The sequence below is a fragment of the Pteronotus mesoamericanus genome, unplaced genomic scaffold (genome assembly GCF_021234165.1).
Source record: "Pteronotus mesoamericanus isolate MK-2021 breed Mesoamerican mustached bat unplaced genomic scaffold, CSHL_Meso_final contig_90, whole genome shotgun sequence".
In the NCBI taxonomy this organism is placed as follows: domain Eukaryota; kingdom Metazoa; phylum Chordata; class Mammalia; order Chiroptera; family Mormoopidae; genus Pteronotus; species Pteronotus mesoamericanus.
The window spans coordinates 10,264,248-10,289,314 of NW_026555277.1; the positions used below are offsets into that span (position 1 = coordinate 10,264,248).

The 25,067-nt window shown below is 51.7% G+C and overlaps 1 protein-coding gene across 1 annotated transcript; it reads left to right on the top strand.

The window, feature by feature from the left end:
* The first annotated feature begins 1,730 nt into the window (after positions 1-1,730).
* Positions 1,731-23,839, top strand: IGFBP5 (insulin like growth factor binding protein 5). The gene is made up of 4 exons (XM_054585677.1): positions 1,731-2,833; positions 16,448-16,677; positions 17,584-17,703; positions 18,897-23,839. Exons 1-4 carry the CDS (start codon positions 2,500-2,502, stop codon positions 19,026-19,028), a joined length of 816 nt encoding a protein of 271 aa, XP_054441652.1. The 5' UTR covers positions 1,731-2,499; the 3' UTR covers positions 19,029-23,839.
* The last annotated feature ends 1,228 nt before the right edge of the window (positions 23,840-25,067 follow it).

Genomic DNA, 25,067 nt, shown 5'->3' on the forward strand with positions numbered 1-25,067 from the left:
CAGACAGAGGGGAGAAGAACCGACTAGGAGCCTCGTTGCTTTTTTTTTTTTTTTTTTCATCATTACACCCAGCTCCTCCTCCCTCTCCCAGCCAACATCTAAAACCCCTCTGGCAATACAAGCAAAAGCAGGACTTTAAACTCTTTTTCTTTTTTTTCTTTTTTCTTTTTTTTAAAGATGTGCCTCTCGGCAAGTAGATAAGTGAGAGGGGAGATCAGAATCTGGGAGTGTTAACAGCATAGAGAGAATTGCTCCTGAACCAAACCAGCAAGAGAAATATTTTCTTAAAAGCAGTCCTGCAGAAAGAATTCTTATCATAGATAAGGGTGCAGTCTAGTGGCAAACTTCATGAAATGCAGCCCCTTCTCCCAAGGAAAGTTAGAGCATTTCCAAAGGGATGAAGGGAAACATAGTAAGTAACAGTGCCACCCCAATTTCTCCCAAATGGGTCAGCAAAGACTGGTCATTTCTCTTTGCCGTGGCTGTGAGGGCCACAACCTGTCCATGTCACTTTCAGAAAAAAATAAAATCATCACTTTCCTTCTTCTAAGACTGGAGCCTTCTTTTATTTTGCTAAGGAGAGAAGGAGCCCACAGCGTCTGAAGAGATAATCTGAGATTTCAAATGGGATAACAATGGTCCTGGCCAGAATCTCTTCAGATCAAGTCCTGGGGCCTGTAGCTCACATTCTTGGGACGTACCTATGTGTGCCAATTAACCTTTTAAATGGGTGTCTTTCTGGACTCTCATCTATTCCCTCCAAAGATGCAGCCCTGCCCAATAGAAACGCCCCTTTAAAAGAATATGAAAGAAAAGTATTACTCCAATCTGCCCTCCTTCCATCTAAAAATCCCACCCCAGGACATTTTTGATCACTGGGCAAGATTTTCAGACGGAGCATTTCTTCGAACTGCCAGTCTCTGTTCGTATCCCTACAACGCCATGGTCTGAATGTTCCTTTCTGCCAAGTGTACACAACACAAACACACACACACAACATTACTGGGCCAACAATGTGGCTGGAGGAAAGTGGCTACTCTTGCCTGACCATATGCCTGAAGACAGTCACTCCACCAGCAACACAAAGTCTAGATTGAATCCCCTTCCCCAGGCTTTTGGTGGGGAATCCAGTTTTTCTTCTTTTTCTTTCTTTTTAATTCAGCTCACCACCCATCTCTGGCCATCCTACACTAACAACTCCCCCCTCCCCAACACACACACACACACACACACACACACACACACACACACCCCCCACCCCCTTGCATGGTAAGTGAGACACTAGCAGACAGCCATTTCCCAAAGCTTGGGAAGAATTTCTTGGGCACTGTATATATCCAGTTGGCAATTAAGAAAATGCTTCTCCCTCCAGCCTGGGCCTGGGCTAGTTAAGGGGTGGGAGGGAGGGGGAGACTGAGTTACTCCTCATTGTGTCCACCGTGCACTGAAGAACTCTCTCATCCACGCGCCCCCGACCTCCTCCTCCCTCCTGCAGCCCCGGCCCAGTCCCCCATGCCCCTTTCTTACATTCCGGGGGGAGGAGGGCACTGTTCATGGAGCGAAGGGGAGCCCCCGTGTGTCTCGAAGGCCTCTCCCCACCCCCACCCCGTGTGAGTTCGTACTGCAAAGCTCCTTGGCATCCTTGCCTGGGTTGGGTGTTGGGGAGCTCAAATTGCAGCTACAAACTGGCTGGCAGCCAGGGCCGTCTATTTAAAAGCGCCTGTTCGACCGGAGCCGGTAGTCTCTTTGGAAACTTCTGCGGGGGAAAGAGCTAGGAAGAGCTGCAAAGCGGCGTGGGGCTTTTCCTCTTTTTCGCTCCTTCTAATTACCCTCTCTTCCGTTTGCACCCTTCTCCCGACTTCACGCAGAACCTGCGAATTTCGAAGAGGTGGTTGCAGAGTGGGAGAAAAGAGGTGTTAGGGTTTTGGATCTGGGTTTTTTTTTTTTTAATTTTTATTTCTTGATTTCAACATTTTCCCCTGTCCTTGCGGCTCCAGCCGCCACCTTCTACCTGTTCCGCGCAGCCGCGCGCCGCTAGCAGCTGAGGGTTAGAAAGGAGCCGGGTGTACTTTAGATTTTAAACAAAAATTTTTAAGACAAATCCATTTTTCCTCCCCCTACCCCTTCTCCTCCACAGCCTCCGAGCTCTTTATTCCGGTGGTTGCTTTGGGGTGAACAATTTTTGGCTTGTCCCCCTGCACTTCAGACCAGGTCGGGCGCGGGGGTTGCTTGTCCAGCCCCAGTCCCAGTGCGTGCACCTGGCGCTGCTCTTTTCCCCCCAACCTGTTGCAAATCTTTAATCCTCGTGGCTGGGACTGCTTGCAGGCACCCCAGCCCTCCAACTCTCCCCACATTTTGCAGTTGTCTGGGGGAAGGCACCTGCTCTACCTGCCAGAAATATTTTTTTAAAAAATTTTCTCCGGCACCCTCCTGGCCCCTTTGTCCCTGTACTCTCGCTCTCCTGCCCCGCCCCAAGGTAAAGGGAGAGACTCGGAGAAGATGGTGCTCACCGCGGTCCTACTGCTGCTGGCCGCTTGTGCGGGACCGGCCCAGGGCCTGGGCTCCTTCGTGCACTGCGAGCCCTGCGACGAGAAAGCCCTCTCCATGTGCCCCCCCAGCCCCCTGGGCTGCGAGCTAGTCAAGGAGCCGGGCTGCGGCTGCTGCATGACTTGCGCCCTGGCCGAGGGGCAGTCGTGCGGCGTCTACACTGAGCGCTGCGCCCAGGGGCTGCGCTGCCTCCCACGTCAGGATGAGGAGAAACCGCTGCATGCCCTGCTGCACGGCCGCGGGGTTTGCCTGAACGAAAAGAGCTACCGCGAGCAAGTCAAGATCGGTGAGCGCGCTCAGTGTAGTACACGGCGCAAGGGCAGGGGACAGGGGACGGGCCGGCCACGCGCGCTTTGCCCAGAACGCGGCTTAGAGCCGGGGTGCATCCCGGGGGGTGGGAGGAAAGGGCGGGGAGGGTCTTTACCCCTGGCAGATCCAGCTACCCTAGGCAGCTGTGCATCCGAGCCTCTCGCGGTCTCCGCTTCGGCTCTTCGCCCCTGCCCCCACCCTACTCCACCCCACCCCTCCCCCTTCGTCTGAATACTGACTCTGAGCTCCTATTCAGCCTCCTGGTCCAAATCCCCAGGTACTCAGTCTCCAGGGTGAAAGGGTGCATGTTTCATTATCAGCTCCCTCCTCCACCATCTACTAACACGTTTTTTTCTTTTTCTGAACTTGAAAAAAAAATCTCTTTGTTAAAATATTGCTTTAACTGGGTACCTGAAAAGAGAGGCGTTCTGTGCTCCTTCCACCTTTGTCCCTCCCAGCCTCTACCCCACTACCGGTCCCTTCTGATGTTTCTATTCATCTATCCCAATACACACGCACGCGCACGCGCACGCGCTCACACCCGCACGCTTCCTCGGTAGCTACAGCCTTTTGGATGCGGGCTTCGATGCCCCTCCCACATTCACACCCATTACTTTTGATTTGATATGATTGTGTTAGATGGTAAAACAGATTAAAATGCAAAACACCCCTTTTCTTTCCTCCCTGGAAGGGAAAAATTACTTTAGGCACGCACGGCGGCGGCGAGGGAAGTCATTGGGGTAGTTTGGGAGGGGGGCGGCGGGGGGCGGGAGTTGGGGCGTCGGGAAGAAGTGTTTGTTGTTCTGTGCTGGATATCTGTACCTGAACTTAATTACTTTTCCCTCGCCCCAATTCAGATTTTACTTAGGACGGAAGGTGGATGTATAGGATTGGGAGGCAAGAGGATGGTGTGAGACTCAGACCTCATAATTTCCCTCTCAGTACTAATCCCCCTCCCCCGCCCCGATCTCTCAAACTTGATCACGAGTGGGTGTGGTATAAATGTAAAAGGGGCCCTGGAAACGCAAAATGCAAAATAAAGGAGGCAGAGGCTGGGAAGGCCACGCCCCGTTGCTGCCCCTCCGCCTCCAAGTCGCCCCGCCCCCAAGTCGCCCTGCCCCCAATTCTCAGCTCCAGAAGTCTTAGGGTTTAAAAGGTTCACTGAGCTACTTTTTTAGTGAGAACAGTTCTGTTCCCTTTAGACTGGGTTTCTTTTTGGAGTTACCTGACCTTAAATTTTTAAAAAATAGTTTAAAGAACCATACACAAAAATCTGCATTCTGAAACGTCAAACTGTTGATTCTCTCCAAAAGGGATTAAGACTTGGCTAAATAATGTTTACTTACGTAGTTACTTCCTGGGCCAATGCCCTTCTATCCCCTTCCACTCTGAGCACCCCAACATGAGTTGTCTTAAACTGCACACTACAGAACTGTCATGTAGGAAAGAAGGGCGTCGGCACTTAAGAAGAGACAGGAGAGTTTTCCTAGATTCAAACTGTGTGTCCCAAAGCCCTGCAGGTTTTGCCTGTTACAGGCGGCCGCGCCTGCAGCTTTGCAAGAGGCAGCCTCTCTCCATATTCCTGCCTGCAAAAAAGAGACGGAGGGTAACGTGCAGACTCCGAAGGCCCCAGAGGCCAGTTTGTGGGGTTATTTTTTATTAAGAACCACTTTTTAAAGGCGGTCCCGCCCGCCTTCATCGTGGGGGTTGTGAATTTGGAAAAAGCTGGAGGGGGGGCGCAGTAGTGGCGGATAAGAGGTATGAATCTATTTCCTGGCTTGGAAGAGCGAGCGCTCTGCTTAACAATCCGGTCACATCGAAAGTATGCCAGGTATCAGCCGCATTTTGGCCCCACTTTACTTTGCTCAACAGTGTGGTTGGTGTGATGTGGTAGGTGCAGTGTGCGCGCGCGCGCGCGCAGAAGGCACACGCGCGCGCAATTACTGAGAACGACTAGGCGCATCCAACTTTCCAGTTCAACCCATCGCGCGCGCGGGCGCGCGCGCACATCCACACCCTCTCCGCCCCCCCCCCGCCCCCCCCCCCCCCCAGCTTTTGTCCCAAGCAACAGGCCCTTTAGATTTCTCTGCAGCCTCTTCCTCAACCTCCACCTTCAAGGTACCTCTGGGCCAATACCTAGCAGCCTCTCCGCCTCCTCCCCATTCCTGCCCGAGCCCTTTCCATGGATTCCACCCTGCCTTAGGCAGGTGCCTAACCGTCTGCAGTCGCCAATGGCTGCGCTCTGCCGGTGGCCGGGGCTGAAGACTTCCTCCAGGACCGGTAGGAGGCGAGTGGACTTTCTTGGCTATACCTTTTCAGCTCGAAAACCGTTGAGTGGGCCCCCAAAAAGTTGGAGATGGCGCAGAGGCACTTCTTAGGGAGTGGAAAATGAAGAGAGATGGAGGAGCGTGTCAGCTCCTTTGACCAAAATTCTTGTCCCCCAGCACACCCCACCACCATTCCCCCCACCCACCCACCAAAACTAGCAATGCGAACTTGGGTGTGCCCCTCTCTACCGCAGTTTCCATATAAATATAGATACTACAGGGATAGATAACACACACCAAAAATATATATGCATATATAGAAATAGATCAATATCTTTTTTCAATCCCCCCCAAAAAGAATGCATTTTAATTAGTAATGGGGAGCTGAGGAGGGAGAGGTGGCAGGCAGCCAAAGCTTCTGGGAGGAAGGGCGGAGGGCGGGCGGGCGGAGACTGGTGTTTTGCTGCGCGCGTTGCTGCGCAACGGGAGAGGGAGTCCGCCCGAGAGATTGGGGCTGGGAGTGCGCGGGGCCCTGCATTTTATTTCAGCCAGTGCAGGGGCAAAGACAGATATAGAAACAGAGCGCAGTACATAGGAAACCAGAGGGAGGCGGGAGACGAGTTATTTATTGGGCCAAGCTCAATAAAGATCGGTGAGCTGGATCGAGTCGAGGAAGGGCTGGGCTTTGCTCTGGGCATTGTTTGCAGAAGGAGCCTTGTGGCTTCGTGGGCGGGAGGGTGGCAGAGCATGCATCTTTGCCTTGTCTGGGAGATCTCTCCTGTGCCTGGGAGACATTAAGTCGAGGGTGAGGGGAGAAGTGGATTCTGGGTTTCAGTACCACCATTGAAAAATAAAGAGAGAGAAAGACAAAATATGCTTCTGGGAAAGAAAAAAACAGTACCTCAATAAAAATGAATTCAGCCTTTGCTTCTTTTAGGGGTTTGGCCTCCACCAGCCCTGGCTTCCACTCCAAACCTGGTCCAAATGCCATGTTGAAGTCAAGTTCCAGAGTTAGGTTTATTGGCCAAATTTGTGTCTGGGCTGAACAAGATCATGGAAAACTGAAGGAGGCAGATTCCTTTCCCACCCGCACCCCCTCCCTTTGAAATAAGTCTTTGAGAGTCTGGCTGCAGCCTGTGCCAACCAAAACCGAGTTGGGAAGACAAGTGATGCTGCTTTTAACTTGACTTTTCTTACCGCCCCCTCGCCCCCCCCACCCCCCTCCCCTTTCTGCTGTGTCAGCTCAGGATCGGAGAGCAAGCACAGTTGGCCACATTTTCTTTCCATTTAAATTTTCCTCTACCTTATCCCTCCCTCCAACCTCCCTCCCTTCCCCCCCCCCCCACTGCCAAGGCATGCCCGGAGGGCTTGAGTTTTAAGTCAGAGCAGCTGTGCCTTAGTCCCAGGGCTTGGGCTGGATTTGAGCAGGCAGGTGGGCTTGCAGCTGTAGGGGGGGGTCGGGACTGACCCCAGGAGCCAGAGGTCACCCTGAGGGTTATGGCAAAGGGCATGGGAGCAGGAATCCCAGTAGAAGCCCTGGTCCCCTTCATAGGGGGGAGGGGAGCGGGGACAGGGTAGCAGGAAGAAAAGGTGACTTTTGTCTAAATATTTTACTTTGTACCTGAGCAATGCCTTTGAAACTTTGAGTTATTTAGTGTGTGGAAAATAAAACTTTGAAGAAGAGAGCACCACACTCCAGGCTCCACTGCATCCAGAAACTGGAGGACCAGGAGGAACAGATCAGAAAGGATGGTTATCGTGAGAGACATGGAGACAATTTGAACGAGTTTTGTTTGAGTTTTTGTTTTGCATTCTTACTACCTTTGGTCCAAAAGCTGCAATCCTAGAGATGTGTTTTTCATCTGGATGTGTTTTTCAAAACAATGGTTTATTCAAGACTTGCAAAAATAAATAAGCAAATAAACAAAGAAGCGAGTTCTAGGCTTCTACTTCCTTTTCCTCTATGTCCAAACAATCTCCCATATTTTTCCAGGTCCAGTTCTTTCCATGATTTCTGTTATAATGTCTTTTTTTTTTTTTTTATTCAAAGGAGTGACTGGCGATTACTATAAAGGGCAAAGTGGCCTTTCCTGCCTAGCCACCTGGCTTAGCAAGGTCCTAACGTCTCTCCAGGAATTGCCTGAGTATTGGCCAAAGAATGCTAAAGGTGGAAGGAACCCATGCGACCCTTGAGGTCAGGCCCTCATTTTACAGACGGGGATGCTGAGGCTCAGTGTGCACAATCACTTGCCCAAAATTTGATGCAGGGTCAGCGGCAGAATCAGGACTAGAACTCAGCTCTTCCCTGTTGATTTCAGGGCTCCATTCTGTGATTCCCGGCTTTCTTCACTAGTCACCAGGGCTCTTGCCTGGGTCCAGTCTAACTTGCAAGGAATTTTTTGGCAAATATCACCCAATGCTATCACCCCATAGTGAGGGCTGTGAAGAGGAAATAAGAGCTTGGAACTTGGGTAGGGGTGCTCCATTTTAGGGGAAGAATCGAAGTAGCCCCAACATAGAGAATACAACACCCCTGTTATTTTCCATCGTTCTCTCTTCTGTCCCTTTTTCTACACAGTCTTGCAAAGGAGAATGGCTTAGGCTGGTTGTTTGCTGAGCAATGGGGGCAAGGAAGAAGGAAAGGGGCCTCCGGTCCATGTGCCAAACCTCATTTCCCTGGGAATGCCCCTAATGTGGGCAGGCAGGCAGGCCCTCGCTGCGCCTTGGCAGTGCAGTGGTCTGTAATCTCTAAGGAGAACATGACACAGAATGGCATGCTTCTCAAAGCCACAGCCTCCACCGGCACAGGGCTTTCATGGAGCCAGGCAAGCAAGATGATGAGAACTGAGCTGGTGGGCTCGGGTCGGATGAGGGAGTGGTTGAGAGATTTCTCCATCAGAAGAAAAGAGAGAAAAACGCATGCCACAGAGTTGATAAGGAAGAGAGCAAGAGGGCCAGGGGGCTTTTGAACACATTCAGACACGTAGGTGATCTTGCAGAAGCAAAGAGATAGGCCTCCAGATTACTGGAGTGGATCTGAGTGATTTCTAAGAGCCCTCCTGATGCATCCCGAAAGCCATGGCGGCTGCTCCCCTGAGGGACCTTTAAGCAGGAGGCCAATAAGACAAGCCCCTCTTTCCAGTAGGTTAGACCGCCAGGTGCGCCCATGGGGAGTTCTAAAATAAACAGGCTAGCTCATTTTGGATCGCTCAGGCTTTCCCTTGCTGAACCCTAAAACAAGACCCAGACTGAATCTGCACTCCGAACCCAGCCTCACAGGATCTCTGCTGGCTTGCCCAGACATTCTCCGAGGGCTCCAGGTGTGTCCGCCCTGGGTCGTGCCGTCACAGCTGTAACGGCTCTGTGTCACCCCGCAAAGATGACGCTCACCCCCAACCCTTTGGAACAGCACTGCTCGACTGAAATATAATACAAATTACATCTGTCAAATTTCCTAGTAGCCACCTGTTTTAAAAGGGTAAAAAGAAACAGGTGAAATTAATTCTAATCATCTATTTCAATATACCCAAAATAAACAAGTATAAGATATTTTTCGTGATTTCTTCCATATGAAATCTTTGAACCCTGAGGTGTATTTTACATTGACAGAACCTCTCACTTTCAGACACCCAATTGTCATTGGAAGTACTTGGCTGATAATTTATGGTTGAAAAGTAGATTTTGTGCTCAAGTTGTTCCAAACATACTTAAAAATGACCCAATAACTAAATCAAGTATCAGTTTTTAAATTTAAATTAATGTAAAGGAAATAAAATTTTAAATCCATACCCACTACCACATTTCAAGTGTTCAAAGCCACATGTGGCTAGTGGCCACCAGCAAGCCCCTCCTGCATCTGAGAGGAAACTGCTGTCTCCACTGTCTTCTCCAGCCCCGCAAAGCGTCAAAACAAAAAAGAGTCTGAGCTTTGATTGCTGGACAGGAGATAATTCCCTTCTTTGGCTCATACTGGGGCCTCTGTTCTCAAGGGACCAGGGAAGAATGCAAGCCACCTGCTCCCTGTCGCCCCCTCCTGGTCATGCAGGCCCTACAGGGAATGTGGCTGCCTAATTGTAACATTCTGAATGGGTTGTGATGAGTCATGAGTGGGAGTGTTGCCAGGTCAGGGAAATGGACCAGAGCTTCCTCCACACCCTCATCTCAGAGGCTGCTTCCTACCTAGCCCCTCTGTTACTTTCTGATTTGGAGTGTTAGGGGAAAAGACAGATGTTTCTACTGAGCCACCTCCCCTTCCCCACTTCTAGAGAAACCTGGCTGAAGATACTCATCTTGGGAGTTCTGCATCAGTGTGTATTTCTTATGTGCCAATTTATTACCAGCTGTCTCCCAGGGGCCACGGAATGTGTACTTGAGTCACGGCCCTGAGTCATGGTTTGCCCACCTTTTCTCTCTCCATTTGTAGGGAAGGAAACCAGCTGCCTTAGTGCGGCATGAAGGAATGGGGTTAGACAGAGGGAAGAACTCCGAGGGGGAGTTCTCGAGGTGGGGACTGGTTCCCAGAAGCACTTGTGCAAAGTCCCTCTCACCGGGGGTTGGCAGTCAGACTCCCCAGAGCGAAGGACAGAGCCATCACTTTCCAGCAGAACTTTCTGCGTCGGGGGAGCCTTAGATTCTGTGATTCTTAGATTCTATACAAGTAGGTATCTGCCAACCAGGTGCCAAGCAACCAAATTTTTAGTTGATGATTGGAATGAGGGAGGTGAGAGGCAACAGAGACCTGTGCTGAGAGGTAATTTACATATCAGCTCAATCCTCATTAAGAACGCTGTGGAAAAAGGGCTATTGTCACCCTCCCTGTAACTCAGATGAGAAAACCAAGGCAAAGAGAGAGGAGGAAGAGACCAAGTGCGGTCTAAATAAATCGCACTGAGGTTTATGGAACCATCAGCATCAGCCATGCCATCTTCCTCCCCAGGAGGATGGCTGACTGTTAAGGGCAGGTAGTCAGGCTGTGTTTATCCAGTTTGCTATATGATGTCTTTATTTCTCTGCTTAGAATAGAGATGGGACATACCTACAGTGGCCAACTTTGCAGTTCGTTGACGGCACCTAACCGTGTTAGTTTTCCTGGCCTGAAATGGGGCGGGGGCTGGCAAGGAGCTCAGCAGGGTAAGCCTGTGGCCCTCACTGTCCAGTCACCACCCCTGAACTTGCTCCCACCTCTGCCACTCACCCCAAGTCAGCAGGTCTCCCCTTCTGCGTCTTCTTGCAACTCTTCCCATCTTGCAACTGAGGATGACAGTTGTTTGGGTTTGTTTTCCTCTTGGATAGTCTGCTTTTTTTCCTTCTCAGCCCATAATTCGGGTTAAAAAGAGCCCAGAACATGCACGTCTGTGACTGACCACAGAGGAAAAGAAAACAGTGTCTTCCAAGAGAGACTGGGACAAGGCAGACGCTGGCGGGGGGAGGGGGGTGGAATGGGCAGGAGGAGGGCCGCTGCAGCTCTCCTGGAAGGCTGTGCAGCCCCTCCCTGCCGCCCCAGCCCCTGTCTCTCTATGCAAAGGCACGCACACGCAGTGTAATTGAGTCATTTGGCATCTACAGCTGGGGAACAGTCAGACTTCAAGAGACTGAGACATGCCTTACGGTTTTTTAAACAGGGAGCAGCCAATCCATCATTCTCCTGTGAGCCTCATGTTGTAGCAAAGACAAGGAGGCTGCAGGTTGGCTAGGAAACAGGGCAAGGTGGAAAGAGGACAAGGAGCATCTAGCCATACCCAGGCATGGATCAGTGCCCTCCAACCAGCTGTCCAGTCGAATTTTCTGCAACGATGGATGTGGCTATTAAGTACTTGAAGGGTGGCTAGAGTTGAATTTGTAATTTGATTTAACATTTATTAATTTAAATAGCCACATGTGGCTAGTGGTTACTGTATTGGACAGTGAAGCCTCAGATCAAAGAGAAGCGCAGCAAATCCAGGGGCCCTCTACCAGTCCTGAGGGGCTCATTCCTCTGCTCCCTTGCTCCTTCGGGGGCAGTCATTATGCTTAAAGGCAGTGGCACCGGTGAGATGACCTCTGAGGGCATCCATTGAGCGCTGCCGTACCCCAGGGTAGAGACAGAAAAGCCTCTAGACCCACTTCACTTTGTCTCTTGCATAGATCTCTCCATTTAAGATTATTTATTGAGTACCATACGTCGTAGAGACAAAGATAAATGACAAGCCTCTGCCCTTAAGGAGATTAGTGTTTAAATTCCACATGGGGAGCTAAAACGAGAGCCAGTGGAAACCCAGCTCCCTTTTTTCATTCCTGTAGAGAGATTCTGGGCAAACCCATCTTGTCTTCTGGCTAGAAAAAGAGACTTTCCTCTCTCCAGGTCCAGGTGGCCTGGCAGGGCCCTACATTCTTCCTGAGCTGTGAATTCCAAGTACGCCTCAGTTTCTTCCGTTTCCGTAAGCACAGTCACAAGACCTGGGCCACCCAGTTTTCTCTGAAGTTTGATTATGAGGTTAAGATAGAATGGGAACTACCGTCAGCCCAGGAGCGAGCTGTTAGTGGCACCAGGGTGGGACCGAGAGCCCTAGCGGTGGAGGTCAGATGGCAGGGAGCAGCAGGTCCCAGGCTGGACCCATTCATCTCTGTAACTGGGGAGCAGGGTGCGATCAGAATGTTTCTTAAGAGCACGTGCCCGTTAGTGTGGCTCAAGCCTCCTGCCCCTACAAGAAAACAGCAGCAGCAAGAGGGCGTGCTGGAGACAGTGGTAGAGGCTGGGTGGGGGGCATGCATCATGCACTTGTACCATGAGCAGACCCGCTCACCCTACAATGCCTCCTGTGTTTGCTGGGACACGAGAAGGGTGTAGTCCTCCAGCAGGCATGCGTGCTGCCACCGGGAAGACGTGTGTGCCCGTCCGTGCCTCAGCGAATGTTACTGCACCAGTGAGGATGGGCCGCGCCTGAGGAAGGAAGGAGGAGCTGAGATGGCCCGCATAACATGGCAGGTGCTGGGCCGGCCAGAGCTGGTTGGCAGGACTCGGGGTTGGGGGTGGGGGGTCGGAGTCAGAGCAGAATCACAACCCACCCCCAAGGTGGATATCAGGACAGTATGAAAGCTCTTGCTTCCTCAGTCATCACACAAGATCACAGGATTAAAGGAGAAGGAAGTAACACTGAGGGCTCCACATTTTCCATCCTCTGCAGAATCCTTTCAGAAGGACACCTAGAGATGGGAAGGGAGGTTCCGGATATGTTTCACTTCTTTCCCAGATCATTTTTCAGTTGCAGATGTAAGAAACAGCTGGGGGGTGGGAGGGGTTATGCACAGATAAAGCCTTGCCCCCTCCCCTCCCCTCCATTTCCCACACCTGCCTTCTCCACCCTCCCCTCCTGGGGGCCCTTTCCAGTCCTTGCTTGTCCAGCTCCCTGACTCTTTGCATGCTGCAGACACACAGAAAGAAGGAGAGGGTTCGAGTGGTTGTCAGAGAAACTGGCACACAAATTCCAGATTTTAAAATTCCTTCACAGTCCCTAGCAATGAGCACCAGGGACATGTTGCGTGGTCGTCAGTCTCCTCCGCCATCTACTGGCCATTTGGAGGTATGGACCTGCCTGTTGAGCGGGTTCCAGAACCCAGTGTGTACTGTTCTGCTCCTTCAATTGCTGTTTCTGTACAGGGCAACCTCCCCAGGAAGTCCTCCCTTAAATTTCACTTAAATCCCTTCCACAACCTCAGTCCACTTTCTCTTGATGAAATAGCTCAGAAGCAGCCAGTCTGCTCGGGCCTTCTTGTTTTATCTCAAACTTAAACCCTTCCCAAATTGAAAGCCTATTTCTGACTCAGCCACAAAGCAGCTGAGTAGGGCTTGTTGGCTCTAGCATTCCAGCTCTGGGTCTACTTTCCAGCCCTTTAATCTCAGTGGCTCTGCCCTGGCTTTGCTCCAAGTTTCCACTGTCTCTCTGGAGCCTACAGGTGACCACAAGACCCTGATTAGTATCTTTGATACTTGACTCTTCCCCCCTGCCTAAGTAATAGGTCCCTTGGGGTTAAGTGGCACCAAAAACCAGGAGGCACATCAAAACTCTAAGCCTGCCCTTCAGAGCAGCCAAAGAGCCATCACCTGGGGAGGGTGCACCCTCGGGAGCCCTGCCCTGCTGAGGCCCGGGAAAGGAAGGGGCGCGGGTTCGCAGAAGTGTCCTTGAGTTCCTTAAAGAGGACACAGGAATCTACATTTTATTTTCCAGTGTCATCATTGGTTAGCCTCAAGGCCATACTTGAACACTTTCAGAGAAAAGACTAAGAAAAGTCAAAGTTAATTTGCCCCAAAGTTTTTTCACACCATTCACAGCCCCATCCTCCTCGCAGGAAGGAGGACCCAAGGTGAAGGCTGGGCCACGGCTGTCTTAGAAAAAGCTCTAAAGTGAGGAGACTTAAAAAGAGCTGTTGATAGACTCAGGGCTGTAAGCCAACACGCTTCGATGTCCACTGAGGCCAGAGGGAGATGCCCTATGAAGTGACATCTGGCAGATGACACTCTGACCCAAGGGACAGAGGGTCCCCCCAGAACAGGTGGCCCGAGGAGGAGTGGTGGCACGCCCATCCCAGATGGCTTTCAGAAGCAGAAAAAGTACCACAGGGATAGGTGCATATACTTACTCCTGCTTGGATACAGGGGAGGGACTAGATGGTCTATTGGAAGGATTCCAGGAGCTGGGCCAGACCCCTGGAGGGGAGCCGCTTCCTGGGGCCTCTCCCATTGGCAAGGCGACTCTGGCAGCCTGGGGTCACAGGTGTCCCTGAAGGCAGTTTGCTGGCCCGCCAGGCCAGAGCAGGCCCTGAAGGAAACACTCACCTCTCTTCCATGCACTGGTCAGCACCCAGCCCCCTCCCCCGCTCCCCTCACTTCATCTGGTTACAATCTTGATTGGGGAAGTGGGGAGGGAGTATGGCCTGCACCCCCCCGCCCCGAATGCCCCCAGCCTTTCAATGGCAACCATCTCCTGCCCTCTCCCCCATCCCAGTGGTCAAATGCTTTTTGAGAATGAGGGTGCTTCAAGTGATTGCACACAGAGGCTGAGTGAAAAGTCTTGAGTCACTCCGGAAGGTGGGCTCAGCAACGGGTCCATGCCGCGGTTAGGTTTTCCTCCCGTCACCGCCTTTCCCCCAGACCTTGGGTTTGGATGTGAGTTACTAGATAACAGAGCCCTAGCTTTGCAACTTGCACAGAGTCCCCCAAACCAGCTATGCTTGTCCCTGCATCCCACTCCCGTTCTAGCTCATCACACAACCAAGAAAAGTAGGTTTACCGCAAAGCATCACTCTATTAGCTAATTCCTAGAAGGCTACATTCCACTGTCCAGGCACATCCCGTGTTGATGAGTCAGCACAGCAGGTTTTGATAAGTAGAGCCGGAACACGGAGTCAAGTCACGGTGGGAGAACAGAGAAAGGCCAAAAGGAGAGGACAGGCATCCTGGTGTTGAACCAGGTTCAGGGAGAGCCTGCCTCTGTCTTTGCTCTTTGCTTACTCCCTGTCTTCTTCCTCTCAAGTGACTACATCCCTTCCTCTCCTGTGGATAAATAACCCAAATCAGCTAACCACCCAGCACCCTGCAAACCTGTGGGGCCTTCTTCGGGGCTGGGAACTTCCCTGCCAGGGCCTTAACGACTGGATACCTGTTCAATTAAAAGCGACAAATCCTGAGCCAAGGGACAAATAGGTGCTTGAGTGTTTCCTGCCACCTGCCATCCCCACCGAGTTTGGCCAGGTCTCCAAATGCCTTTCTTAACACACACCTGTAACTTCTCCTGGGCCGAAAACTCCTGCCCTGGGGACACAAAACAGAGTCTCCCCACCCAGCTTCCCTCTCCCTGCAACCCCCACCCTCACCTGCTCAGATTCTTCTTCTATTTCCCATCACAATACCTTGCTCCTGGGTAGCCCAGTGATAGCAAAATGGGCAGAGAACAGGCTTTTCCGGCACCCCATTTAAGTTATTTGGGGTCTCCTCAAAGCCCTGTTTTCTTTTTCTAGAATTTGAATAAAAAAGAGAGCAATGCAGACAGGGCCTTCCTGCCCCAATTCGTGCACCTGAACTCCCTGTGGACATCCTGGCCACACCCTGCCCCCAGGGAAGGGCAGTCCAGACCTCCGGGATCTGGGCCTGCAAAGGCGGGTGGGGTCAAGGAACTGAGAGGAGGAACAATGGCCCAGAAGAGAATGCCTGTGAGATAAGAAATAAATGGAAATCTGTGGATCAAGAAAAGGCTGGGCGGGTAGAATTAACAGATCAACAAATAAATGAACAAAGCCCTACTTTTTTAAAGGTCATAAGGCAGCTAAGTATAGACTGTCACCGAGTCAGGCCTATATATAACTGCGCCGGTCCAAGCCAGCTGTTGGCCTCTCCTGGCCTGGAGCTGTGTTATGTTGCATCCTATCCCGGGCCGGAACACAGAGCCAACTCTGAGCCAGAGCAGGGAGTGAGGCCTTGGGGTTCCTTATCCCCCCCGACCTGCCGGCACCGTTCCCCTCCAAACCCCACATCCCTGGCTTCCCACGTCCCCTCCTGTTCTTCATGATGGTTCTCCCCACCCTGCTGAACTAGACCCCCCAGGGCTCCCCAAGCCCCCTAGTTCCCTAAATCCAAATATATCTCAACTCCAAGAGTTTCTCTCTTTTTTTAAGATTTTATTTAGAGAGGGGGGAAGGGAGGGAGAAAAAGAGGAAGAGAAACATCAACATGTGGTTGCCTCTCAAACGCCCCCTACTGGGGACCTGGCCTGCAACCCAGGTATGTGCCCTGATGCAATCAAACCCGGGACCTTTTGGTTCACAGGCCGGGGCTCAATCCACTTTGGTTCACAGGCTGGGGCTCAAGCCACACCAGCCAGGGCTTGACTTGGACTTTCTTGTCCACACCCTGCCTGTGTCCTCCTTTCCTCTGAGAGCAAAAATCTCCAGGTTGTGTTCTTACGTCAAAGCCTCACCTCCAGCCACTGTTTAGCCGGCCCCAATAAGCAAGCCCTCGACCAGGCCCGAGCCCTCCCAAAGGCCACTTCCCTCCTCCTTCCCCTTTCCTGCCCACAGAATGTCCTCTCCTTCCTGTCAAACTTCCCTTATCAGTTTGACCTTCTCAACAACCCCCCACCCCCAACTCCATGAAGTCTTCCTAGATTCCCTCTGCAGGACCCCAGTCCTTCTAGCAACTTCCCACCAGTTCTTGAGTGTTGACTCAGGCCCTGGTTCTTATTTCAGCTCCGGGAGGGCAGAGACCCGGTCTCTGCACCTCCACCTCAGCCTGGGGCTCCGCGCATTTGCGTCTCAGCCGCAGAGGCTCACCCTCTGCTTCCTTCTCCCCGCAGAACGAGACTCCCAGGAGCACGAGGACCCAACCACCTCTGAGATGGCAGAGGAGACCTACTCCCCCAAGATCTTCCGGCCCAAGCACACTCGCATCTCCGAGCTGAAGGCTGAGGCCGTGAAGAAGGACCGCAGAAAGAAGCTGACCCAGTCCAAGTTTGTGGGGGGAGCTGAGAACACTGCCCACCCCCGGGTCATCTCCGCACCTGAGATGAGACAGGAATCTGAACAGGTGAGTCTCTAGGATTCTCCTCTACCTCCCTCTGCACCCACACCTTGCGGCCTCTGCTGGTGCCCTGACTTGCATCTAAATTTGCATTTGTGGCAGCAGGAGGTGCTTAGGCTAGACCTAGTGAAGGACCTGCCACTTGCCGTGGGGAGTTTTTAGAGCCTGCAGTTATCAGGACTGAGGGCTGGTCTGAGTAGCAGGAGTAGAGGCAGTACTCAAGGGAAGTGCCAGCCAGCCACAGGCAGCACACAAGCAAACAAACCCCAGCTGCGTGAACGACCCGGAGCTGCGTCCTCCCTTAGGCAGGCGCCGAGCATTCTCCCAGAGCAGCGATTTTCAGCCTTTTTCATCTCATGGCACACATAAACTAATTATTAAAATTTTGTGGCACAACAAAAAAAACATGGTTTTGTTCTATCTGACCCCCCCAAAAAAATAGGTATAATCTCAATTCATTCATACCGAACTGCTATTGTGTAAGCTGTTGTCACTTTTTTATTTGACAGTCTAAGGGAAAAGAGGTCAGTGTCCATGACTAAATAGGCAGGTTTTGCATGTTTTAAAAATTATTGTGCACACCAGTTGAAAATCGCTGTCCTCGAGCACCCACAGATGACCACCTCGAGTCGTAACTACTCAGCAGCATGGCAAAGTTGATGGATTATATGGAAACGGATGGGACAGGGTGCCTCTGTACCTGGTCAAAATGTAGGTTTTGCACACTTTAAACATCCAGGTTGCATAACAGGTGAGAAGGAGGAAAGGTTTTTGGTAGCAATTCATTGGAACAAAAGGTGGCGGCTTTGCCTGGACCCTTGAATCCCCGCAGCCCAGGCCATGCGTTCTGCACAGGTAGGTGGCGTCCACCTGGATCCGGCCATGCCTCTCATCCCTCCTGTCCACACACAGGGCCCCTGCCGCAGACACATGGAGGCTTCCCTGCAGGAGCTCAAGGCCAGCCCTCGCATGGTGCCTCGTGCCGTGTACCTGCCCAACTGCGACCGCAAAGGGTTCTACAAGAGAAAGCAGGTATGCCCTCGTGCCGTGCCCCCAAGGTCAAAGGAAAACCTGTACCAGGAAAACTCCCCCGCTAAATGCCTAAAATTTCTGTCATTAACAATAGTGTTTTTTGAACCCCAGATACCTGTACCACCATTGTGATTATTCCCATTCCTACCTGTACTATGATCTACATAAGTTTTAATGATTCACCTTATTTACATGAATTTTGAAACTTTACATCACTTTTTCACACCATATGTTGTATGTGGTTTTTTCCTGACACACACACATAAATACACACACTCATAAATATACACACATATATGTATTTAAAACATATTTCCACCATGTACCACCTGAAATCATGCGAGGTCCCCTTCACACCCAGGCTTCCTTCTGAGCAGCCCCACTATGGGTAAACCAATGGCACTTAGCTAAGCTATTAAACTGGGTCTGCATTGCCTCCAGGCACTGGTTCTCAGCCTTCCTGGGGCATCAGAATCACCCAGCAGGCTTGTTAAAACACTAATTACTGTCCCTACCCATTCCCCAGGGTGCCTGATTGGTGAGTATGGATAGACTCTGAGAATTTTGCTTCTCTAACAAGTTCCTTCCCCTGTGACCCTGAGGCTCCATTAAGGGTACCCTCATCTAAGTTAGAGGTCAAGAGCCAGAGGGCCGTGCGTCAATTCTTGGCTCTCCCGTTTACTGGCTGTGTCCTCCCACCCCAGATGTTCAATGCCTCTGCCTCCAGTTTCTCATGTAAAACGTAGAATAGTTATACTTATTATTTTCACACAATTATGAAGAATAATGGGTTAATCTCTGTAAAGCACTTAGAAGAGTACCTACGATACAGTAAGTATTAATTAGCGGTGCTGGTACATGACATAAAGCTGCAGAAATGATGCCTCCTATTATTATTATTATCAGATGATCAGATCATGGAGCTCTCTGGAGAATACCAAGTTGGAAGATCCTGAATGGGGGGCATAAAACAGAGGTTAGGGGAGGTAGCCAAGGGCAGACCGCCTAACTTATCATTTTCCCCAGGACCTCCCTGTGCTGTGGGGACACCAGAATTCCAAAGGTTGGGTACAGCCCCCTCAACTCTCTGGGGGTGAGAGTCTGCCTTGGGGCAGGAAAACGAAGGGCCAGGCAAGAGCAGAGCCTCCTCAGGTCACAGTCGTCCTCACTGTCTGTCTCTCTCCCCACCACAGTGCAAGCCTTCCCGTGGCCGCAAACGTGGCATCTGCTGGTGCGTGGACAAGTACGGGATGAAGCTGCCCAGCATGGAGTATGTCGACGGGGACTTTCAGTGCCACACCTTCGACAGCAGCAACGTTGAGTGATGCGTCCCCTCCCCATCCTTCCCTCACCCCATCCCACCCCCAGCCCCAACTCCAGCCAGTGCCTCCCTCCACCCTAGGACGCCACTCATTTCATCTCATTTAAGGGAAAAAAAATACATATATCTATCTAATTGAGGAAACTGAGGACCTCGGAATCTCTAGCAAGGTCTCAACTTTGAAAACGGCAACAGCGGAGATGAAAAAAGCTAAGGAGACCCCCCCACCCCTTTAAATGGTTTTCTTTCTGAGGCAAGTTGAATGAACAGGGAAGGGAAGAGAGGAAGAATAAGAAGAAAGGAAGGGAAGAAGAATATGTGTACAAGAGAGGGAAAGATGAACAGAGTCAGGAAAAAAGGAGGAGGCATGTGGGCAGGAAAGACAGACCAAGGCGCCGTGGCAGGATTCACCTTTCACTTGCAGTCCCGGCCCGAGCTGGGGAGATGTTTGCGCACTAGGAGTTGTGGCCCAAGATGTAGTTGATGACACACTTGGAGCCTTCCCAGTTTAGATTGGTCACAGGGGGAGAAAGGCAAAGACAAAAAGGTGTCAGCGCCTCTCCTGGGTCTGTCTCCTTCTCCAGCCAGCAATGTGGGCGACTCGAACCCTCCTTCCTCTGCTCACCCCAGTAGAGTGTTCTCTCCCCCCAAATTTGTAAACACTAAATGCATTCCATTCCTCTCAAAACAAAGCAAATGAATAACCGAGGGATATTAGATAGATAGGTTTTCCTAAGCGGACACATAAATAGTAAGCGTGTGTTCATATTTCCCTGTGCGAACTTTTAGAAATTAACACGCACCCCAACAGTAGGAGGACTCGCTCCTCCAGGGTGACTAAAACTACATGCAGAAGCATGTGGTTTAAGCCCCTCAATGCATTTGATTCACAACTAGCACAGCCCTCTGTGGGGGAGGATAGGCTGAAAAAAAAAATGCGGGCTTGTATTTATCTACAAGGCTCCATGTAGTCATATATAGGCATATAAATCTATTTTTTTCTTTTTTTTTTCCTTCCTTCCTTCCTTTCAAAGGTTTGCATTAACTTTCTAAAGTAGTTCCTATGGGGGCATTGAGGAGCTTCCTCATTCTGGGAAAACCAAGAAAATTCATATTCTCCTAACACAACCCATAACACCAGTTCTGCCTGCTCCCATAAGTAGCAGACTCAACCCTTTGTGGGACACAGTGTTGGATTTTTTCATGATTTCCCACATGCACACGTGTTCCCACGCACCACCCAGCCGGGTGGCTGAGAGCACTCGGTGCGCACCCGCCATGCTCCCCAGCACGTCCCTGCAGACCCTCCGGAAGTAACCATCCCCGGAGCCCACGCTGAGCAAGCCTGTAAGGCCCAGGTTTCACCTATTGGTCCCGCCCAGCCTTTCAAAGTCCTGTGGGCAGAGCCTGCGTTTTGAAAGCCTCTCTCACTCTTCACGCTGGCAGAGCAGGAGAGAGACTGAACTGAGAGGTAGGGGGAGGCAGATGGAGGTGAAGAGGTTTCAGTACCGGGGGGCAGTAAAGGTGATTGTTCAGGCCAGAGAGATGGAGGAAGGCAACAGAGGGCCAGGAGGACATGGGGCTAACAGCCCCATCCTAGCTTTGAAGCAAAGCAACAAAAAGGGGGACAGAGCCATGGGACACATCCATGGCTTCCCACCCAATAACCCCTCTGGGATTCAAGAGGAAGTAGAGAGGAAAATGGGGGGACAGGCTGTAAAAGAGAAATGAACTAACGCCAGGCCTTAGAGCCAGGGAAGATGGGTCACCTTAGGAGGGCTCTAGACTTAGCAGCTAAACCGGAGTGAAGATCCGTAGATTGGCCAGGTTTTGAAGGGACAAGACTTTGTGCTCAGGTGCCCATCTTCCTCCTGCGGTGAGGAGCTGAGGCCAGAGCATCTTTTAAGCTCTTCATTCACTCTGGCCAGTTCAGGCTTCCTCCCTGGGGTGGAGGTTGGAAGAAAGGCCCAGGCCAGCCAGGGAATGGGTGCTCAGGAGTGCTGTTCTTTGGCAGCCTCACTTTGACCGAAGGACACTCCCCTTCTCCACCGACTTCCTCAGCAAATGGGTGGCTTTGGAGCTGCCCCCTGAGGCTGGAGATAGCCTGCCAGGAAAGGGGGCTTGAACACTGGCAAGGAGACCCCTTCTCACCGTGAACCCAGCTCTCTCCACTCTCTCCTGATGGCATGACACCGTGGAGACCACTCCACCACTGAATTGGGGGCAATGAAGAGGGACAGCAAAGAAGCAAATCTGTGCCAGCTAGCAGAAAACTTGCAGCTGTGGAACCTGGGGGATGTCTCCTACTCCCCTGGACAGGACAGTTGGCTGGGGATGGGAGAGGTGGGAGATCTTCACAGGACAGGGCCTGACGGGAATGGCAGCCACAAGGACTTACCTGGCCTGCTGTGTCAGCGCACCCCATCTCTCTGTGCGACTGTCCCCAGACCCCCAACTCACATTTCAATGCCGTAGGCCAGTATCCTGAACCTTCCCCACTTCCTTCTTTCTGCCCATCCTTCCTTTGGATCTTGAGCAGTCATCTAACTGGGATCTGCCAAGTGGATACTGGGGTGCCATTCCCCCTAAGAAAAGACTGAGCCAGGAACTGCATACCCCATCCCCACCCCTCCCCAGGCCTGGACCTGGTTCCTGAGAGGGGATATCCCCCCACCGATGTTTACTGGACTTTGCATGGGCCTCTGCCCCTGACGCCGACTCCTTGCTGTCAGCCACGCGGTGGGGATCATGGCCTGTTTAACTCCACCAGTCTCTTTAGATTTCCAAAGCTCATGACGACTAATCCACACCTGTGAGTCTCCAGGGTTTGCAGGGGGTGATTCGGGTCACCTGGCCAATCCCTAGAGGACACTGGGCCTTCATGACAGGTGGAACTAAACCTCTCCAAGGGGAGGTCTGGCCTGAGCCCAGAGTGGAGAGACCACGGGGACAGAGTCACTGGGGGCGATGGAGCCCGAGCCCTGGGCAGGGTGGGAGGGAAGGCAGGGTGGGGCGCTGCCAGCTGTGAAGTCCTGGGCAGCGTCCCCTGGATGCCAGGCTGCCCATTGGCCACTGACTGCTCACCTAGAGACCTTAGGCTCCAGCTTTTCTGTGGCCTCACGTCTAAATGCTGCCCTGCCCCTGCAACAGGAGATCTCTCCCCATCTCCCTTTTGACTCCTGCCTCACGCCAGCAGTATAGACCGCACCTGCTGCCCAGTGATGGAGGGAGACCCAGCCAGGACTGATCCTCCTCCCCCAGAGCTGCCCTACCCCGCCTGGCAAGACAGGGCATCTGGGGAGGAAGAGAATTAAAAGTTTCTCAGACAGCCAGGCCTGGACAGGCAGGCCTGGGGACATTCAACCCTCACACGGGGGAGGAAGGGAGGCCCAGGAGGCCCTGTAGGTTCCCACCTCCTCTCCCCCTGCCCATTTCCCCATCACCACCTTGGTGGTCTCCAAGGTAACCCTGCAGGGTCAGCCTCCTCTGGGGTCCGGGAGAGATGGGCCTCAACCTCCCTCCTCCCACCATCTAGCTCTCTCGCAGCCACTAGGCTGCCATGGCAACCGCCGGGCCCCTTGGGAGTGGGCACTGCTCTCCCTCTCCATACGCTCAGCTGCCTAGAGGGCTCCAGCTCAGAATGGGAACCTAGAGAGGAGTGGGCCAAGAAGAAGCAACAACCCTCTGGTCTCACAGAGGACAATTTGGGCTTCCAAGAAAAAGGAGGCTACATTTTAAGAAGTGGTGGGACAAGGGAATGGGGTTTTACCTGCCAGCAACCTGGGCGTTGTACTGTCTTTATTTTTGAAACCACTAAAGTGCAAGACACGTTTTGCACTTTTCTCCACTTTTTTTTCCTCTTAGGTTTTTGTGTCTTTTTTTAAACATACTTTCTTGGTTTTCTCGTGGAGCATATAGTTTAGCCATCTCCACAGACTCTGGCCTCCTCTCTTTAACTCCTTCTGGGTGGGGAAAGGGAGGTGGGAGGGCCACCGCCCCGCGCCCGTTCCCCCGCTTCTCTGGTCCCCGGACACCAGCCTGAGTCCCACCTTCCGCCACCACTGCCGTCACACAGTAGCCCACACGGATAGACAGTTGTCAGACAAGATCCTTCAGATTCCGAGTTGCCTACCGGTTTGTGTTTTTGGTTTTGTTTTTTCTTTTTTTTTTTTTTTTAAGACAGCAATAACCACAGCACATATTACTGTAGTTCTTGATAGTTTTACGTACATACATACCATAGCTCTATTTTCTCCTCTTTTTTGTTTTCAACTTTTTTAAAGAAAATAAATGCTCATAATCTTTACTGGTGAAAAGGATGGATAAACAAACCAACAAACAAAATCAGTTTGTGGTGGAAAAAAAAAATGCGGGGGAAAAAAAAATCATCTGAATGCGGAAGAACTCGCCTCCTGTTTAGCATTTTGTACCTAAGGAAATAAAAACGAAAAAAAAAACCACCAGAGGATCTCACGTTTTATTAAAAAGGTGAAGATTGCTGTATACTATTTATTCAACTTATAATTTATGTTACTCCTTGATCTTTGTCTTTTGTCATGACAAAGCATTTATTTAATAAAGTTATGCATTCAGTTAGCCTGCGTCAGCTTCCTCCGGGACCCAGGACTCTCCTCAGGCCATGCTCCCGAGGGAAGGACAAAGGACCAGGTGGAGGCAGGACCCTGGGGATGCCCCAGCCCCGCCCTCCCCTCCAGAACTTGGGTGTCCCCTTCTCCATCCCTTCAGAACTGTTTCAATGAGTTCATGTACACCATGCACTTAGAACAGCGAGTAGTCAATGCATGTTCAGCTACTGTTATTAATGTTATATTATCATTTAATCTCAGCCCTTGCTATTAAATAAAGTGGCCTTAATCTATCCTTAAGCAAATGATGGGTCTCTTCTCTCTGGAGAGGATTTTAAGGAGAGCATTTCTAGCATGTTCCTCAGTCACTTACTCCTGGGAACCTCTGGCCAGGCAAACCCTACCTCCTGCCCCTACCCAGCCCCACTGCTGTTTCTGCCCAGTGAGGAGGGAAGCAATGGAATAGCTAGTGACTCTGGTTTCAACCTTTCAGGGGCTTAAGAGCCTGGTTCCCACATTGTCCTTTCTGCCCCAGTCACCCTGCTGCAGTTCCTCCTGGACCCCTTCCCTTGGGCTTCTCTCCCAATCCCCATGTCCACTCTTCCTTTGCAGATCCCACAGCAACACACTGTCCTTCCTGTGTCCCTGTGACCTCACCTTACAAGGTCCTCCCAGTCTGCAGGCACAGCAGGGAGACAGAGTTGGTGGCATCTCCACGCTGACCACCCTGAATGCTTTCTTTGCCCTGTCCCCTGCGAGTCACTTGTCAAGTGGACAAATTGGGAATGGCTCTGCCTGCCCAGGGGGCGGGCCACTGGGCACACTCCCTCTGAAGGGTCACTGGGTCATTGAAACTTCCTTACGACCGCTCCGCCTGTGCGCAGCTTTGCAAACGTGCAGTATTACACAGTGAAGACAAAAGTGGAGGATGTGAAAGCTTTGCTAGGAGGCGCAGAGGGGGACTGGGGCCCTTGCCTGCTTCACTTTGCAGGGGTGGGGTTGCCGGGGAGCAGGAAGAGTGCCGTGCAGGAAGGCTCTGTTGGGCTGCAGGACGCCGCCTGCCCTGGGACCGCCTCCTGGCCTCTCCACAGCAGAGGCTCACGCTGCGTCAGCAACATTCTGCCTGAAGGGGGTGTGAGCAGGACGCTCCTCAACTGCTGCTCTTCCTTCAGGGCTCACATGCCCCCACCCCCACCCCATGCTCCACGCCTCCCCCGGTTCTCCTCCCTCCCGTGACATCCCTCGTCTAGGAACTTCTAGGATTCCAGCTCCACCCTCGCCCCACCCCACCCTGGACAACCCACAGAGCACCTCAGTGATCACACATTCACCTGCGGTCTTTGTCATCCAGTAAGACCGGCTGGAGTTTTACATGTGTAATGGACACTTTTAGAAACACTACTCTTTTACGCTGCTCAACTCTACCAAGTCTCCCCTTCATCCACCGAAGCCACACT

Excerpts from the sequence above, each read along its gene's own strand:
- IGFBP5 (XM_054585677.1), top strand. The coding sequence starts at position 2,500 with ATGGTGCTCACCGCGGTCCTACTGCTGCTGGCCGCTTGTGCGGGACCG. Across the intron at positions 2,834-16,447 it reads CCGCGAGCAAGTCAAGATCG|AACGAGACTCCCAGGAGCAC; the intron begins GTGAGCGCGCTC and ends TTCTCCCCGCAG. Across the intron at positions 17,704-18,896 it reads GGTTCTACAAGAGAAAGCAG|TGCAAGCCTTCCCGTGGCCG; the intron begins GTATGCCCTCGT and ends TCCCCACCACAG.